General features: G+C 42.0%; 2 protein-coding genes and 2 long non-coding RNA genes across 5 annotated transcripts in view; 2 read left to right on the top strand and 2 right to left on the bottom strand.

Moving 5' to 3' along the window:
- Positions 1-290: 290 nt before the first annotated feature.
- On the bottom strand, positions 291-2,496 carry LOC130930004 (uncharacterized). Its single transcript, XR_009066976.1, has 6 exons — positions 2,289-2,496; positions 1,740-1,898; positions 1,296-1,419; positions 796-949; positions 582-692; positions 291-451 (listed from the first exon to the last, which is right to left on the bottom strand). It is a non-coding gene; the product is annotated as an uncharacterized LOC130930004 (long non-coding RNA).
- Positions 2,497-2,634: 138 nt separating this feature from the next.
- On the top strand, positions 2,635-4,903 carry LOC130930006 (uncharacterized). The gene is made up of 6 exons (XR_009066978.1): positions 2,635-2,903; positions 3,295-3,453; positions 3,774-3,897; positions 4,244-4,397; positions 4,502-4,612; positions 4,743-4,903. It is a non-coding gene; the product is annotated as an uncharacterized LOC130930006 (long non-coding RNA).
- A 1,673-nt stretch (positions 4,904-6,576) lies between these two features.
- On the top strand, positions 6,577-15,535 carry sf3a2 (splicing factor 3a, subunit 2). Its single transcript, XM_057858358.1, has 8 exons — positions 6,577-6,701; positions 7,610-7,903; positions 7,982-8,028; positions 8,093-8,202; positions 13,511-13,560; positions 13,643-13,783; positions 13,857-13,925; positions 13,995-15,535. Exons 2-8 carry the CDS (start codon positions 7,706-7,708, stop codon positions 14,250-14,252), a joined length of 873 nt encoding a protein of 290 aa, XP_057714341.1. The 5' UTR covers positions 6,577-6,701; positions 7,610-7,705; the 3' UTR covers positions 14,253-15,535.
- Positions 14,856-18,615, bottom strand: part of LOC130930412 (junctional sarcoplasmic reticulum protein 1) — a 30,780-nt gene continuing 27,020 nt past the window's right edge. For both annotated transcript variants that reach the window (XM_057858360.1, XM_057858359.1), the window contains one exon: positions 14,856-15,400. In XM_057858360.1, coding sequence (XP_057714343.1) covers positions 15,080-15,400 — 321 coding nt within the window. In that variant the 3' untranslated portion in view covers positions 14,856-15,079. The remainder of the gene's footprint in view (positions 15,401-18,615) is intronic.

Raw genomic sequence — 18,615 nt, 5'->3', positions numbered from 1 at the left:
AGCATGGCAAGAGTTCAACAGTCTGACAGCTTTAGGGAAGAACAACAGAAAATTTATGACAACACTGAAAACTATGTGGCAGTCATTCTTTAGTCCAAAATACATAATACAAACCTACAAATGCATAAATATAATTAGAAATACTCTTGAGGATAAACAGTAGAGAAGGTGAATAAACAAATAAAAGCTGTAAGGTGACATTTATTGCTGTATTAAATTTAGGGGGAAAAAAAAAGTTTCATAGGAAAGCATCCAATGATTATGCCGTAGATTGAAGAAAACAAAATGCCTTAAGCTGAAACAGTTTTAATGTGCATGTGTAGAACAAACTCAAACAAAAACATTACAGTTTAATGCATTGGACAGCAGGAACAACTGCAGTATCCTGTAGGTGTTTCCTCCTCGCAGTAAAACGCCGTTACTTTACCCCTTTTCTCCTCTCCAACAAATCCTATAAAAGAACATAAAAACACTGAGAAATACCGTTTCCAAGCACTGTGGCTTTTCCACCATGTCTATGCTTTGTTGAGATATTAAGTGTCTCTAATGACACCAAGATAAGCTTACACAGTGCAACTCACCTCGTGGGGATTGTTTGAACTGCTCCCCATACCCATGGCAGATCTCAATGGTGTACATGTTGTAATACTCTCTCCTGAATTCTGCACAGAACCTGCTCCATGTCCAGACACCTGTGGGATAAAAAAAAAATCACATTTACATATATAGCTTGTAGACAAATGTGACAACAGCACAAAAAAAGTACATGTCATTGCATTTTACTGAAGTACTTACTGTTAAGCCATTTAAAATGTGGCCGTCTTCTGAAGGAGTCTGGAGAACCAAGGTCTCTGATTCTGGACCACACAAGCGCCAATGTGCATATAGCACGGTCACCTTCCCGAAGGACAACTTTTTCATGTATGTTGGCAGTCAATACTTCTGGCAACTGTAATATAGGTGAGCCGACAATGAAAAAGTATCAAATTTATTAAAAAACAAACGTTTAAAATGTAATTGGCTTCTCATGACAATTACTAAACTCCCTGCGCAATACTGCCTCATTGGGCCCTGTCTCTAATTATAATTACTAGTATAGCAGTTATGTCCTCAATTTAGATCAGAGGAAATTATGTCCAGGATTAGGCAGCTGTCAGTGTCATCCTCAACCTTTCAAAGAAGACATAATTTACACATGACATGCAGGTGAACGTTATGACCAGGTAAGCAATCAATTGCAGTGATGACCATTCCCCTTATCAACATTGATTGATTATCTTGTAGTTTTCTTTTACCTGTCTGATTGAAGTTTAGTAAGATATAGAGGGGGTTGCCTTTGGAACCCTGAAGACAGGCTGTAGAGATCCCTGAAGAAGAGGGGACGCTTTCTCTGTCCAGAAGGCAAATCTGTGCCCATGCCTTTAAAAAGAAATGCAAATAAATCCATGCCCAATACCTCCCAATGTTCTTTGACATAAGTGTCACAAAATGAAAAACAGACCACCAAAAAGGCTTTAAAAATGTGACAATATTTGATAATTTTTCAGAAATTAAAAAAAAAAAAAAAAAAATATTTACAATATTTCTACAATTCTGAAAAGGAGGATGGTCTAATATCGTAATGTCTGTTGAGAAGTGAAAACAATCCATTTGTGCTTCAATATAAATCATTACTTTAGATGAAATAAATTTCATGTAACGCTTCTGATTTAACTTAGTTGCTCAATTAAGGCATTTACCCATTCATTGATGTCCTGAATCATTGTTGGCCAATAGAAGCTAGAAATGGCCTCGACGCCGCTCTAGTTCCCAGAGTTATTTTGACACTCCATGAGGATAGTCTGCTTCCCCTTTGACTTGATGACCAGGCGCATATATTTCATTGGGGGGTCTTTTATCTGTTGGACGAAAATTAAAAAAGCAAAGAGATTCTTAAAATTCAGTAGATTAAAATGACCACCACCTGACAGAGATCAATAATAATAAATAAATAAAACTCAGCTCTGGACCTTCTCCCACCTGACATTCACAACAGTTTCACTTATTTTTATTATAACATCTCATATCTTTCTCATTTTCTACTTAAAAAACAAAAATAGAAAAAGTGCCTCTTTTTTTCAATGATTTCAATATCTTTATAAATAGTTTATGGAGCTGCGTTTTTTAAATGGCATAAAAAATAGTTACTTGGCCTATAAAGGATTAAAAAAACGTAGAGGCTCATATATTCATGACCCTCTTTTCAGACCTATAACACAAATTGCCAGTATAACATCAATTTTACTTACCTTTAACAATGAAATCACGCACTATTCGTCGAATCTTACGGCGCCCACTTGAGTAGTTGGAAGCGTTCCGTCGACCACACATTCATCTTCTCGGATCACTCGAAGTATCCATTAAGACATATTCAAGCATTTCATGCTACTCGAAGATAGCGGCGTACACACACGCATAAAAAACCCTCAATGTCCGAGCCTAACGCATAAATCTATATCTCCCGTCATCCCTCGGGAGAAAATGGCGTTGATCTGCGCGTGCGCAGTAGCAAACCGTCACAATCGATGCGACAGTTGTCATTACCCGATCGTGACGGGTGCATCGATTGTGACGGTTTGCTACTGCGCACGCGCAGATCAACGCCATTTTCTCCCGAGGGATGACGGGAGATATAGATTTATGCGTTAGGCTCGGACATTGAGGGTTTTTTATGCGTGTGTGTACGCCGCTATCTTCGAGTAGCATGAAATGCTTGAATATGTCTTAATAGATACTTCGAGTGATCCGAGAAGATGAATGTGGATACCTAGCATCTTCCAAGGTACCTGGTCGACGGAACGCTTCCAACTACTCAAGTGGGCGCCGTAAGATTCGACGAATGGTGCGTGATTTCATTGTTAAAGGTAAGTAAAACTGATGTTATACTGGCAATTTGTGTTATAGGTCTGAAAAGAGGGTCATGAATATATGAGCCTCTACGTTTTTTTTAATCCTTTATAGGCCAAGTAACTATTTTTTATGCCATTTAAAAAACGCAGCTCCATAAACTATTTATAAAGATATTGAAATCATTGAAAAAAAGAGGCACTTTTTCTATTTTTGTTTTTTAAGTAGAAAATGAGAAAGATATGAGATGTTATAATAAAAATAAGTGAAACTGTTGTGAATGTCAGGTGGGAGAAGGTCCAGAGCTGAGTTTTATTTATTTATTATTATTGATCTCTGTCAGGTGGTGGTCATTTTAATCTACTGAATTTTAAGAATCTCTTTGCTTTTTTAATTTTCGTCCAACAGATAAAAGACCCCCCAATGAAATATATGCGCCTGGTCATCAAGTCAAAGGGGAAGCAGACTATCCTCATGGAGTGTCAAAATAACTCTGGGAACTAGAGCGGCGTCGAGGCCATTTCTAGCTTCTATTGGCCAACAATGATTCAGGACATCAATGAATGGGTAAATGCCTTAATTGAGCAACTAAGTTAAATCAGAAGCGTTACATGAAATTTATTTCATCTAAAGTAATGATTTATATTGAAGCACAAATGGATTGTTTTCACTTCTCAACAGACATTACGATATTAGACCATCCTCCTTTTCAGAATTGTAGAAATATTGTAAATAATTTTTTTTTTTTTTTTTAAATTTCTGAAAAATTATCAAATATTGTCACATTTTTAAAGCCTTTTTGGTGGTCTGTTTTTCATTTTGTGACACTTATGTCAAAGAACATTGGGAGGTATTGGGCATGGATTTATTTGCATTTCTTTTTAAAGGCATGGGCACAGATTTGCCTTCTGGACAGAGAAAGCGTCCCCTCTTCTTCAGGGATCTCTACAGCCTGTCTTCAGGGTTCCAAAGGCAACCCCCTCTATATCTTACTAAACTTCAATCAGACAGGTAAAAGAAAACTACAAGATAATCAATCAATGTTGATAAGGGGAATGGTCATCACTGCAATTGATTGCTTACCTGGTCATAACGTTCACCTGCATGTCATGTGTAAATTATGTCTTCTTTGAAAGGTTGAGGATGACACAGACAGCTGCCTAATCCTGGACATAATTTCCTTTGATCTAAATTGAGGACATAACTGCTATACTAGTAATTATAATTAGAGACAGGGCCCAATGAGGCAGTATTGCGCAGGGAGTTTAGTAATTGTCATGAGAAGCCAATTACATTTTAAACGTTTGTTTTTTAATAAATTTGATACTTTTTCATTGTCGGCTCACCTATATTACAGTTGCCAGAAGTATTGACTGCCAACATACATGAAAAAGTTGTCCTTCGGGAAGGTGACCGTGCTATATGCACATTGGCGCTTGTGTGGTCCAGAATCAGAGACCTTGGTTCTCCAGACTCCTTCAGAAGACGGCCACATTTTAAATGGCTTAACAGTAAGTACTTCAGTAAAATGCAATGACATGTACTTTTTTTTGTGCTGTTGTCACATTTGTCTACAAGCTATATATGTAAATGTGATTTTTTTTTTATCCCACAGGTGTCTGGACATGGAGCAGGTTCTGTGCAGAATTCAGGAGAGAGTATTACAACATGTACACCATTGAGATCTGCCATGGGTATGGGGAGCAGTTCAAACAATCCCCACGAGGTGAGTTGCACTGTGTAAGCTTATCTTGGTGTCATTAGAGACACTTAATATCTCAACAAAGCATAGACATGGTGGAAAAGCCACAGTGCTTGGAAACGGTATTTCTCAGTGTTTTTATGTTCTTTTATAGGATTTGTTGGAGAGGAGAAAAGGGGTAAAGTAACGGCGTTTTACTGCGAGGAGGAAACACCTACAGGATACTGCAGTTGTTCCTGCTGTCCAATGCATTAAACTGTAATGTTTTTGTTTGAGTTTGTTCTACACATGCACATTAAAACTGTTTCAGCTTAAGGCATTTTGTTTTCTTCAATCTACGGCATAATCATTGGATGCTTTCCTATGAAACTTTTTTTTTCCCCCTAAATTTAATACAGCAATAAATGTCACCTTACAGCTTTTATTTGTTTATTCACCTTCTCTACTGTTTATCCTCAAGAGTATTTCTAATTATATTTATGCATTTGTAGGTTTGTATTATGTATTTTGGACTAAAGAATGACTGCCACATAGTTTTCAGTGTTGTCATAAATTTTCTGTTGTTCTTCCCTAAAGCTGTCAGACTGTTGAACTCTTGCCATGCTCCGTAGACCCCCAATATTACTGGACTACTATGATCATGTCTATATACCTCACGCACATCTTAGCCCCTAACAAGCTCAAGTCAGCCAACTGCTAAATTGTTTTAGTAGTTACATATTTTTATACTTCTATCCAGCGTTTTTGTCTTTCTTGCTTGTTATTTTTGTATGCACCTTACAATTTTGCTCTTTTATACTCACTCTGCATTTATATTTGCTTTTAAAACGGGACCTGAGTTCTAATTTCTCACCATTAACATGTAAATGTGAACTGATGAGACAATAAAAATCCTTGAATCCTTATAAAATGGTCGAAATATTACAACAATAAATTTGACAGTGATAATGTTTTGTTTTTTATAATCACAGCAAATTACATGAAACTACGAATATACCAAAATATATACAAAACAAAAACATTTTATTGTTGGATTTAGCTGCAGAATTAAATCAAAGCATGGGCTTTAACAAAATTTTGTATATATACTAAATATAAAAAAGTCAAAATAGAGGCTCTTTTTAATTGTTACTGTTAAGGACTAAACTATACTCACCATATAAATCTAGGACTCTGAAGCCTTCGTACATTATTACAATAACAATTTCTATTTGTAATACCATTGAGAAACGTATGTTATAACAAAGTCCGTAAGGTTTAAAGTTTTTCTTTTAAATTTAACCAGCGTGAATGGTCTCTGAAGGGGTTACTGGGGGTGAGGGGAGGGGAGGGGAAGACATTTAAGTATGTAAGGGAAGCACTTTTTCAATTCTTTTAAAGAATTATTATTACTATATTGATACACAGATAAGGGTGGAGGCAAACTGTAGATGATGTACATTTTTATACAGTAGATGGCAGTATGCACTAAAATTCGCGATTAATAAAAAAAAAAAAAAAAACGAAGAACTTTAACGCGCATGCGCAGATAGCTACCCGATCGCGACCGTCTCTCACGTGACTGCATCACGTCACTTCCTTCAAAGGCTTTACGCTTATAAACGCAAGAGATTCAGACATAAAAATTCACTATTCTTCGATGTCTTTAGGTTGATTAATATTTTTTTATGTCAGAATCTACCACATAAATCACTCTTGCGGCATCGTGACTCAAGTGGGGGCGGTGCTCTACGCGCATGCGCAGAACCAATCGCGGCTTGCCTAAGATTTATTCATGATTAAATAAAGTCTTAAGGTTTTCTTTTTGTGTACACATGAATTGCTTGGATCAGAGTGTACCTCAGATGCCCTACCGATTAAAAAAAATACATTTTAAATGTATTTCGATCATTGAGTCTCTCACATATATGTCTATATCTCCCGTCATCGCTCGGGAGAAAATGGCGTCGATCTGGGCGTGCGCAGTAGCAACCGTCACAATCGATGCACCCGTCACGATCGGGTAATGACACTGATGGCGAGTCAAAATGGCGGAAATGACGTACAAATGCCGCGGCATAAGCGGATGTGACGCATTTTGCATGTGTCGTGGTTAGATTGCCGTGTATTCTTGGTAAGTATACGCAATCATAACGTATATGACTAGATTTTAATATTTTATATCACAATGCAGAGCGTGTTGTTTTTTTCTGCTACGCTAATGTTTGTTTTGAGCGAGATTAAGTGTTAGTGAGCGTTCACTTTGTTACATTTCATTCATGTATGCTAACATAGCATTCTAGAAAGCGAGTGTGCTTGCACCCGGATCCTAAAATGTTTGTTTTTGATTGAATAATAAATCATTTATAATAATATTAATAATGCTTACTTGGTTGAGTGCATTCAAAATGATTGCGAAGTTGCGACTCTTAACGAGGCGCAAGCACCCCGCCGCTCGATTAGTTGTTTGCTTATCACTAGTTGTTACAAACATCTTCCGTGATTCGATGTAAACATAACCATTTGCCCATTTGCTGGCAAAAAAAGTATGTTGAAGTGAAACATTTCGAATGAAGGACAAGCTTTTTCTGTTGGATCGTACACACGCACTTTCCCCCTTAAACAACTACTAGTCTTCAAACTTAGCAATAACGATTTATTTCGAAAGTAATTATTTTTGGTGATTAATCCAATGGCACATAAAGATGAGCATTCGGAGCCCATCCTCCCAATTTGATTGAATTGGTCAGTCAAAATGGATTGGCATTCTAGCGCCGTCAATGGCAGCTAATGAGTTAAATGTGTGCATTATTCATTCAATGTTGCGAGATGGTTTTGGATTGGTATTGAATTGTTTGGTGTATAGTTATGGTTTGGTTTTAGAGTGTTTATAAGCTATTTGCAGTAGAGCTCATTATTTTTCGCCTAATTGTTACATATGAGTGTCACCATGTTTTATATTTAGAAATAGCACAGGAGTCAGTATCAAACTGGCCACATGCTTCTACTCATAAGGTCTAAATGTTACTATTCCCCCCTTAGGTAACAGGGACAAAAACATACAGCTGTCCAGTGCTGGACTGAGGAGGCATTTGCCTGCATCTGCATCTGTGCGTTTCACCCAATTGTCTGGCAAAAATGGATTTCCAACATCGAGCTGGAGGAAAGACTGGCAGCGGAGGGGTGGCGTCCTCCTCTGAGAGTAATCGGGACCGACGGGAGCGTTTACGCCAGCTGGCTCTGGAGACCATTGACATCAATAAAGATCCTTACTTCATGAAGAATCATTTAGGATCATATGAATGCAAACTTTGCCTGACGCTTCACAACAACGAGGTTACAATTTGATTATGTTACATGTGCATTATGTGCGGTTGGTGTAGGAATTTAACTATGTGCTCTTCTTCCTTACAGGGCAGCTATTTAGCCCATACACAAGGAAAGAAACATCAGACTAATCTGTAAGTTGCATAGATTGTTTTTGTTTGGCAGAAAGTTAAATGGACAGATGTTGTTGGTTTGCAGAGCACGGCGAGCTGCCAAAGAGGCCAAAGAAGCTCCTGCTCAGCCAGCTCCAGCTAAAGTGAAGGTTGAAGTCAAGAAGTTTGTAAAAATTGGTCGGCCTGGATATAAAGGTAGACTTGTGTGATTGTACCATATTAATGGAAAGTTAAGGGTATTTGTCTTTCAGGTTAGATTTTAGGAGAAATGTAAAGGTGTATTGTATTCACACCTGCCTTGTTTGGTCTGGACCAAACTAGAAAGGTTTGTGGTGCGGTGCGCACCTTTTGGGCTGGTGTGAAAACAAACCAGCGAACTCTGGTGTGGACCAAACAGTCGGTCCGAGATCTCGCTGTAGAGGTGGTCTCGGTTCGCTTCCAAGCGGACTGTGGTGCTGTTCGCTGTAGATGTGAAAGTGACCGCACCGTGGTCCGGACCATAACTGAAATCGCATATCTTTTTGCACGTAACAGGTTTCCGTAGCAAGGAAATTTTGTTTGATTAGCATCACAGTCTGTGGTTAGCAGTATGTTGGTTAATATGAGTCGGGGGTTCAACATGGAGCAATGAGGAGCTGAGTGTGTCCGTGTAAAATCAACGTGGCCTCAAAGGCCTCTGAGCTCCAAACTTCTCACAAACGCTTGCAATAGGATAAAATAAATCAATAGCACGTTTGCAGTACTCTGGAGCTCTGTGATCGTTTACGTCCCTATTTTACAATGTTACCCCGCCCAGACCGTTGGGTCCAATGATTGAACGATTTTTGCACATGCGCAGGTTTGTTGTCAAATCCTGGGTTGTTTGCTCAAATTTCAATGTGAAAAGGGAACCACATCAAAAAAGTCTCGACCAAATTTAATTTGCTGCGGACCAAAGAGAGTGAACGGTTGCCTTTCCTGGTGTAAATACGCCCTAAAATCCACCACAAAATTCGAGTTGCATGTTTACGATATTTGAAAACTTGACTTCAATGCAACAAGATGGTCTAAGACATTTTTTCACAACTTTGTCTTGAACTGAAACTGTGACTAAATCAAATTGTATATGGCGGAAAACACTCAGGTGGTTTGAAATTCTGTTCTGAGACCCCCAATTTGGCCAAATTTCAACATTGTCCTATATGCCTGTGTTATACATAATTGGAAATCCTAAAATATCTATTTTCTGGCGGAAGAAAAATTGAGCAGGAGGGCATTTAAAAAAAAAAAAAAAAAAAATTTACCCGTAACCCGAGGTGAGTGTATGAGAGAGCATAATTAAAGACACCATAATTTTAGCGAGATGTTATCGCGTACTTACCTTATTTCGATCGCAAAACTCTGTGGAGCATGTATTGCAGAGTGTCCTGACACAGCTGTGAATGGCCACAGTCAGACTTTTGGGGGATTTTATGGGTGAAACACGGTAATATAACAAGGGTCGTGATGCAAGAACGGAGACATCTTGAGTGGTCGAGATTTTCTTTTTCAAATACTTACCATTTAAATTTGTTTTTTTCCAATTTCCATCCATCCATCCATCCATCCATCCATTATCTTCCGCTTAGTCCGGGGTCGGGTCGCGGGGGCAGCAGCTTTAGCAGGGAAGCCCAGACTTCCCTCTCCCCAGCCACTTCAGCCAGCTCCTCCGGCGGGATTCCAAGGCGTTCCCAGGCCAGCCGAGCGACATAGTCTCTCCAGCGTGTCCTGGGTCGACCCCGGGGCCTCCTGCCGGTGGGACATGCCCGGAACACCTCTCCAGGGAGGCGTCCAGGAGGCATCCGAACCAAATGCCCGAGCCACCTCAACTGGCTCGACACCAAGCCCCTCCCGGATGACCGAGCTTCTCACCCTATCTCTAAGGGAGAGCCCGGACACCCTGCGGAGGAAACTCATTTCGGCCGCTTGTATCCGGGATCTTGTTCTTTCTGTCACGACCCACAGCTCGTGACCATAGGTGAGGGTAGGAACGTAGATCGACCGGTAAATCGAGAGCTTCGCCTTTTGGCTCAGCTCCTTCTTCACCACAACGGACCGGTGCAGAATCCGCATCACTGCAGACGCTGCACCGATCCGCCTGTCAATCTCCCGCTCCCTCCTACCCTCACTCGTGAACAAGACCCCAAGATACTTGAACTCCTCCACTTGGGGCAGGATCTCATCCCCGACCCGGAGAGGGCACTCCACCCTTTTCCGGCTGAGGACCATGGTCTCGGATTTGGAGGTGCTGATCTTCATCCCAACCGCTTCACACTCGGCCGCGAACCGCCCCAGTGAGAGTTGGAGGTCACGGCTTGATGAAGCCAACAGCACCACATCATCTGCAAAAAGCAGAGATGCAATGCTGAGGTCACCAAACCGGACACCCTCAACGCTTCGGCTGCGCCTAGAAATTCTGTCCATAAAAATTATGAACAGAATCGGTGACAAAGGGCAGCCTTGGCGGAGTCCAATTCTCACTGGGAACGAATTCGACTTACTGCCGGCAATGTGGACCAGACTCTGACACCGGTCGTACAGGGACCGAACAGCCCTTACCAGGGGGCTCGGTACCCCGTACTCCCGGAGCACCCTCCACAGGACTTCCCTAGGCACACGGTTGAACGCCTTCTCCAAATCCACAAAACACATGTGGACTGGTTGGGCGAACTCCCATGCACCCTCGAGGACCCTGCCGAGGGTGTAGAGCTGGTCCACTGTTCCACGGCCGGGACGAAAACCACACTGCTCCTCCTGAATCCGAGATTCGACTTCCCGACGGACCCTCCTCTCCAGCACCCCTGAATAGACTTTACCGGGGAGGCTGAGGAGTGTGATCCCTCTATAATTGGAACACACCCTCCAGTCCCCCTTTTTAAAAAAGGGGACCACCACCCCGGTCTGCCAATCCAGAGGCACTGTCCCCGATGTCCACGCAATGTTGTAGAGGCGTGTCAGCCATGACAGCCCCACAACATCCAGAGCCTTTAGGAACTCCGGGCGGATCTCATCTACCCCTGGGGCCTTGCCACCGAGGAGCTTACCAACCGCCTCAGTGACTTCAACCCCAGAGATCGAAGAGCCCACCTCAGAGTCCCCAGACTCTGCTCCCTCAAAGGAAGGCGTGTCGGTGGAATTGAGGAGGGCTTCGAAGTATTCTCCCCACCTACTCACGACGTCCCGAGTCGAGGTCAGCAGTACACCATCTTCACTATACACAGTGTTAATGGTGCACTGCTTTCCTCTCCTCAGACGCCGGATGGTGGACCAGAATTTCCTCGAAGCTGTCCGGAAGTCGTTTTCCATGGCCTCGCCGAACTCCTCCCATGTCCGAGTTTTTGCCTCGGCGACCGCCGAAGCCGCAGTCCGCTTGGCCAGCCGGTACCTGTCAGCTGCCTCCGGAGTCCCACAGGCCAAAAAGGCCTGATAGGCCTCCTTCTTCAGCTTGACGGCATCCCTTACCGCTGGTGTCCACCAGCGGGTTCGGGGATTGCCGCCACGACAGGCACCAACCACCTTACGGCCACAGCTCCGATCGGCCGCCTCAACAATGGAGGTGCGGAACATGGCCCACTCGGACTCAATGTCCCTCACCTCCCCCGGGACAAGGGAGAAGGTCTGCCGGAGGTGGGTGTTGAAACTCTTTCTGACAGGGGATTCTGCCAGACGTTCCCAGCAGACTCTCACAATACGTTTGGGCCTGCCAGGTCTGGCCAGCAACTTCCCCCACCATCGGAGCCAACACACCACCAGGTGGTGATCAGTTGACAGCTCCGCCCCTCTCTTCACCCGGGTGTCCAAAACATGTGGCCGCAAGTCCGATGACACGATTACAAAGTCGATCATTGAACTGCGGCCTAGGGTGTCCTGGTGCCAAGTGCACATGTGGACACCCCTATGTTTGAACATGGTGTTCGTTATGGACAAACCGTGACGAGCACAGAAGTCCAATAACAGAACACCACTCGGGTTCTGATCGGGGGGGCCGTTCCTCCCAATCACGCCCCTCCAAGTCTCACTGTCATTGCCCACGTGAGCGTTGAAGTCCCCCAGTAGGACGAGGGAGTCCTCAGAGGGGGCGCTTTCCAGCACACCCTCCAAGGACTCCAAAAAGGGTGGGTATTCTGAGCTGCTGTTCGGTGCATAAGCGCAAACAACAGTCAGAACCCGTCCCCCCACCCGAAGGCGGAGGGAGGCTACCCTCTCGTCTACGGGGGTAAACCCCAACGTACAGGCACCAAGCCGGGGGGCAATAAGTATGCCCACACCTGCTCGGCGCCTCTCACCGTGGGCAACTCCAGAATGGAAGAGAGTCCAACCCCTCTCGAGAGGATTGGTACCAGAACCCAAGCTGTGTGTGGAGGAGAGTCCGACTATATCTAGTCGGAACTTCTCTGCCTCACCCACCAGCTCAGGCTCCTTCCCTGCCAGAGAGGTGACATTCCATGTCCCAAGAGTTAGCTTCTGCAGCTGGGGGTTGGACCGCCAAGGCCCCTGCCTTTGGCTGCCGCCCAACTCTCTACGCACCCGACCCCTTTGGCCCCTCCCACAGGTGGTGAGCCCATGGGAAGGGGAACCCATGTTGCCTTTTCGGGCTGTGCCCGGCCGGGCCCCATGGGGACAGGCCCGGCCACCAGACGCTTGCCTTTGAGCCCCACCTCCAGGCCTGGCTCCAGAGGGGGGCCCCGGTAACCCGCGTCCGGGCAAGGGAAACTGGAGTTCATTTCTTTTTCTCATCATAAGGGGTCAGTTTGAGCCATGCTTAGTCTGGCCCCTCACCTAGGACCTGTTTGCCATGGGTGACCCTGCCAGGGGCTTAAAGCCCCAGACAACATAGCTCCTAGGATCATTGGGACACGCAAACCCCTCCACCACGATAAGGTGATGACTCACGGAGGAGTTTTTTTTTTTTCCAATTTCAATCATCTAAAATATTGGGGAAAATGTGACAGTAACAAAAAAAAATACAATTAAGCGATAGCTATGAGGTAGATATCCGTGAGCTATTTACAGACACCATTTTTTTCATTGTGACGTAATTTGTTTAAAAATTTTAAAAAATGCGAGTGAATATTTTTTTTAGGAGTTTTGGTTTTTTAAACTAAATATTACACATCAATTAATTATTCTAAGATCAAAATGATTGACATTTCAAATAATAAATATAATTACTTACCTTCTTTTTATGGCTGGGTTTAAACAAAAGCGGTTGCGCGGTGCCTGTAAACGGTGGTCTCCAGGGTAAAACGGACAAATTAAAAATAGTTCGGGGGCTTAATGCGCCATGAAACTGCTATGACAACATATAGACATATTGTTCTATCAAACACAACAGTTCTTTTGGCTTAAAATACAACAGTTTATTTTAAAGAGGGGCCCAAGAGCAGAAACTGCTTTTTCATTCTTGTCTGTGTTTTCTGCCATATGTCTGTACAAAACCATAATGTTTTACCTATTCTGAAGAGTGTTTTCATGTCCTTCTCAGTAACCAAGCAGAGGGATCCAGAGTCTGGGCAGCAGTCTTTACTTTTCCAGGTTAGTGCGCAACGCAAAAATATATGAAAGTAACAGAAATAGATAAAGGAAATTAAATGAGTTCCAATTTTTTGGGATTCAGATCGACTACCCAGAAGTTGCAGAAGGCATTGGACCCAGGCATCGTTTCATGTCCGCGTACGAACAGCGCATTGAGCCCCCAGACCGCCGTTGGCAGTACCTGCTGCTTGCTGCGGAACCTTATGAAACTATCGCATTTAAGGTGACTATAAATGATTAAAAAAAAAAAAAAAAAAAATCTGTATTGCTACAGCATAATGTAAACTTTTTTTTAGGTTCCCAGTAGAGAAATAGACAAAGCAGAGAGCCGCTTCTGGACTCACTGGAACCGAGAAACTAAACAGGTACGGATTACAAAATAAAACGTTGATCATTGAGAAGGCATGTGGTCACAATTTCTTGTTTCCTTTCAGTTCTTCTTGCAGTTCCACTTCAAAATGGAAAAAGCTCTTCTACCTGCCACTGGTGCCCCGCCACCAGCTGGTATGAAGCGTCCTCCACCACTCATGAGTGCGGCGCGCCCACAGAATGAGTCGGTGCCCCCACCTCCGGGTGGCATGATCCTTCCCCCTGGTGCCCCCGGTACTCCTCAAATGCCCACTCAGATACCCATGCCACCAATGCCAATGAGGCCGCCACCCCCTGAGGCCATTTCTATTGCTAACAATTAATTGTGTCCCAGCTGGTTATTTTTCTGATTCTAGTGTTCTACATTTAAAAGCAAACTCATTTTTAAGATTTTGTAAGTAAATATTCTTGGGAGCAAAACCATTCGTCTGTATTAGTCTTCTCTTCGGGTCAAAGGTCACAATGGTCAGAAAATGAATTTTGGGTCAACTCATGAACTAATATAGGGATTATTATTACACTTGCAGGATATGTTACCAATGTGAAACAAAGGTGATAGAATTTTGGGGTAATCGGGTCAAAGGTCACATAGGTCAGAAAAGGAATTTTTTCAATAACACACTTTATATTTAAAGGGAGTGCCCACTTTACCAAAATTGGCAATGCTTTGAATTTGACTGCTTTGGCTGAAATTTGCGCCGTCTTCTTCTAGTTGAAAAATAATTTAAACCCTTTCGGCCTCATAAACAGTGATAGACGTCCAATATTTTTGAACTGGTGGGGCCGGCAGCAAATGAAAGTTCATTATCTTCTAGCCCTCCCAGTTCAAATGGATTGGACGTCTAGTGACAAACTACTTTAAATTCACGGCTGAAGGATGAAAAGAGTCACATGATTGGGCATTATTATATTCAATGAAACAGTTAAATGTCAAAAGTATGTTCAACCAAAAGACTAATGATTTTTGAGCTCATGTTCAGAAAAAGACTAAAGCACTGAAGTAGCACTTTTGATCGCTTTTATTCAAATTTTCAATCTGTAGAAGTGGCTAGCTGTTTGCGCTTGTTTTTTTTTTTAATGGAACTATTGAAAACACAACAATACAGGTCATTTTATAGATTTTGTTTGTAAAATTTTCCTATTCATTCTTTCAGTCTTCTTTTCCTTCATCTTCACCATTGTTGGATCCCACCACCACCTCATCTTCCGCTCTTTCCTCATCTCCATCATGTATCTTCAGTAGGTCCTTCTCTTTCTCATTTTTAGCCACTTGAGCTTTTTTGGCTCTCCTCGTTTTTAAAGTCCCCTCTCTCTTCTTCATGAGTTTTTTGTCTGGCACTGGTTTGTTTCGAAGACTCTTCAAGCTTTGGGCTGCCTTTCCTTTCCGCTTTACGGTATTTTCGTCCTCTTCGTCGTCGACATCCAGGTCCGGCAGCCACCAAAACAAAACTTCCCAAAAGGAGGTTTCAGGCTGGGAACAATTAATGTGTGTTTTAATAATAGACAGCAAAAATAAACTGAAAAGTGCCACATAGATATTACATAGTCATGCATAGGCCTGTCGCGATAACAAATTTTGGTGGGCGATAAATTTTCTCATAAATTATTGCGATATGCGATATTATTGCGCCCCCCCCCCCCCCCCACACCCATTTTTTTAAACCAGTTTACAATAACACAGTAGGAATACAGTATATATTAATAATACTAAGTAATATTAAGTACACCCATTTAAACGCAATAAACGTTTAATTTTAAATACAAAAATACTTAAGGAATCACAACTAAAAACAATAGACCATGCCTCTTTTAAGTAAAAGACAACAATACCAACACCGCACAGAAACAGAATAAATAAAATGTCTTTTTCAAGAAAAAATAAAATTGCACTTTAATAACTTAAGCGTTAAGGCACAGAGGCATAAAGTTGTAGTAACACAAACAATTGCACTTCAGCAACAACAGAGAAAAATAGATTAATTAAGTAGCAGTAACAAAATTTGGCTTCACTAAGGCTAGGTTCATACTGCAGGTCTCAATGCACAAAAACGATTTATTGTCATGTCTGTTTTTTTGGTGTGCCCGTTCACACTGCCTTTGTCCATGGAGCAAGTTCAAGTGTCATGCATTAGCACTAATTGGCCATCCGAGATGCGCTCAGCAAAGTGTGCATGCCCAGAAGCACCAAAACAAATTTACAATTGCTAGCTGTATGTCATTCCAGGGTGATCATATTTTGATTTCCAAAAAGATGACACAAATAACAGACATCAATAATCCCCGTTTAGTCTTTTAATCAAAGTTTATATGGACTGATAGAACACATGCACGCAAGCACATAAGCCTTGACTTGTGTGCGTGACATGACTTGGGTTGCCCCGTCTTGGCCGTGGAAGCAATACTGAAATACTGCTCGTTCGGCGCATAGAATGAAAATAAAAAATTGTCAGGCTTATCGTTTTCTTCATTTATTTATTATTTTATCTGTGGTCAAGCCCGCTTAGTGCATAAAAGCAGAGTTTTAGCTAGAAGCTAATGCTCAGCTACATCGCTCCCGTCCTGCCTGCCACTTTCGCTTTGCTGACGTCATTGCTGCATGAATTCCGATACAGGAGACTAGAAAGTTCAGACAGCCAGCCAAATTCTGGAAAAATGTGGCTCATATCGGATTTAGACCACATACTAAAGTGACCCAGATCGGATTTGAAATGGTCCACTTCTATGCGACTTGTCACGTTCAGACCGTCAAGTTAGTGCTTCACTTTAGTCGGAAAAACACGAAAAAATCGGATTCGTGCATGAAGACCTGCAGTATGGACCTAGCCTAAGTGTCAAACAACATTAAACAGAGGTAAAATGGTCTTATTTCTTCAGCAATATATGCTGACACTGACAGTGCACTCGGCACCGCCTCCTCCCATTGAATGATGGTCACGCAAACTCAAATGTATAAAACGACATACCCTGAAGTCAATAAAACACAGGGAGCATATTGCGCTGTTGGTAACAAGCAAGTCGAACTTTTAACAGCATGTCCGCCGCACATCTGCCACGTACGCACTCACGCACGCACATACGCACGCACGTTAGGCGATAAATCGCAGCGGGAAAATTACCGCCTTCATTTTCATTTACCATGCGATAAATGGAATTATTGCATATCGCGACAGGCATAGTCATGCATAAATCGTACATAAGTCACACATTTTTTATTTATTTTTTCATCTCATCACTGATGTACAAACCCACCACTGTAGTATTGTTATAGTCAGTTAAAATGGTCAACAAACACAGTGGTATGGAAAAGTATCTTTTGGAATTTCTCACATTTCTGCAAAAAATCACCAAATGTGATCTGATCTTTGTCAAAATCACACAGATGTAAAAAGTGCTTTAACTAAAACCACCCAACATTTATAGGTTTTCATATTTTAATGAGGATATCAGGCAAACAATGACCGAAGGGGGAAAATAAGTGAACCCTCCTAAGGAGACTTAAAGAGCAAGTTAAACCAATTTTTACCAAACAATTTAAGTCGGTTGTGTGCCCAATCAATGATCAGTGGCGTAAAGTTGCCCTGCCCACTCTAAAACACACAGCTGGTAAGAATTATCTTCATGAGAAGTATTGTCTGATGTGCATCATGGATCGGTCAAAAGTTGTCTGAAGACCTGCGATCAAGGATTGTTGATTTATATAAAGCTGGTAAAGGATAAAAAAAAAAAAAAAATCTCTAATAAAAGTCTGGCTGTTCATCAAACGACAGAGAAGTTGTCTACAAATGGAAAGAGTTTGGTACTGTTGCTTCTCTCCCAAGGAGTGGCCGGCTGTCCACTAAAGATAACGCCAAGAGTTCAGGAAAGAATGCTCAGAGAGGTAAAAAGAACCCAATAGTGTCTGCGAAAGACTTACAGAAATCACTGGCACAGTTCAATATCTCTCTGAACACATCAACTATATGTAAAACTATGGCCAAGAATGGTGTTCATGGGAGGACTCCCAAGGAGGAAGCTGCTGCTGTCTAAAAAAAAAATCATCGCTGCGCGTTTTAAAAAAACAAAAAGGCACTTGGACAATCCAGAAGTTTTGGCAAAATATTTTGTGAACTGATGAAACCAAAGTTGAATTTTTTGGGAGTAACACACAACGTCATGTATGGAGGAAAAATGGAACAGCTCACCAACATTTACACCTCATCCCCACAGATATTTTTTTTTCTCAGCGCTAAGTTATCAATATGAACTGTTATTAATATACTGTACTATATTTCATAACTGCATCAAGGCAATGAAAAAAAAAAAAAAAAAAGCCGGCGAGGTAAAAAAAAAAATCTACAGAACTGAAGCATCGGCCCTCCAGAAGAGCACGAGTGCCCTCTAGTGGAGAAAATAGTTTATAGTTTGAATAGTTGAATAGTGAATAACTCCTTCATAGTTCCTATTATGAAATTAAAAGGATCATATCTCTGGTTTTCCGTGGTCAATCGTGCCAGATAAAAATGGGAAGAAAGGTTAAAATCCGCACTTTTGAGTCATGTTGAGGAGAGTGCTCTATGTCAAATCCAGTACTTCATTTTTTACTGCTTTATAGACGCCATGTGATTGAACAGGCCAGGGTGATCATAGAAGAGCAAGCTTGAGTCTGATTGGTATAATGGAGTCACGTGATTGTTGTTGCAACGTCTC

The sequence above is a fragment of the Corythoichthys intestinalis genome, chromosome 14 (assembly GCF_030265065.1).
Source record: "Corythoichthys intestinalis isolate RoL2023-P3 chromosome 14, ASM3026506v1, whole genome shotgun sequence".
NCBI lineage: Eukaryota > Metazoa > Chordata > Actinopteri > Syngnathiformes > Syngnathidae > Corythoichthys > Corythoichthys intestinalis.
The sequence above is the reverse complement of the archived record's forward strand: the minus strand, read 5'-3'. Positions and strand labels throughout refer to the sequence as shown.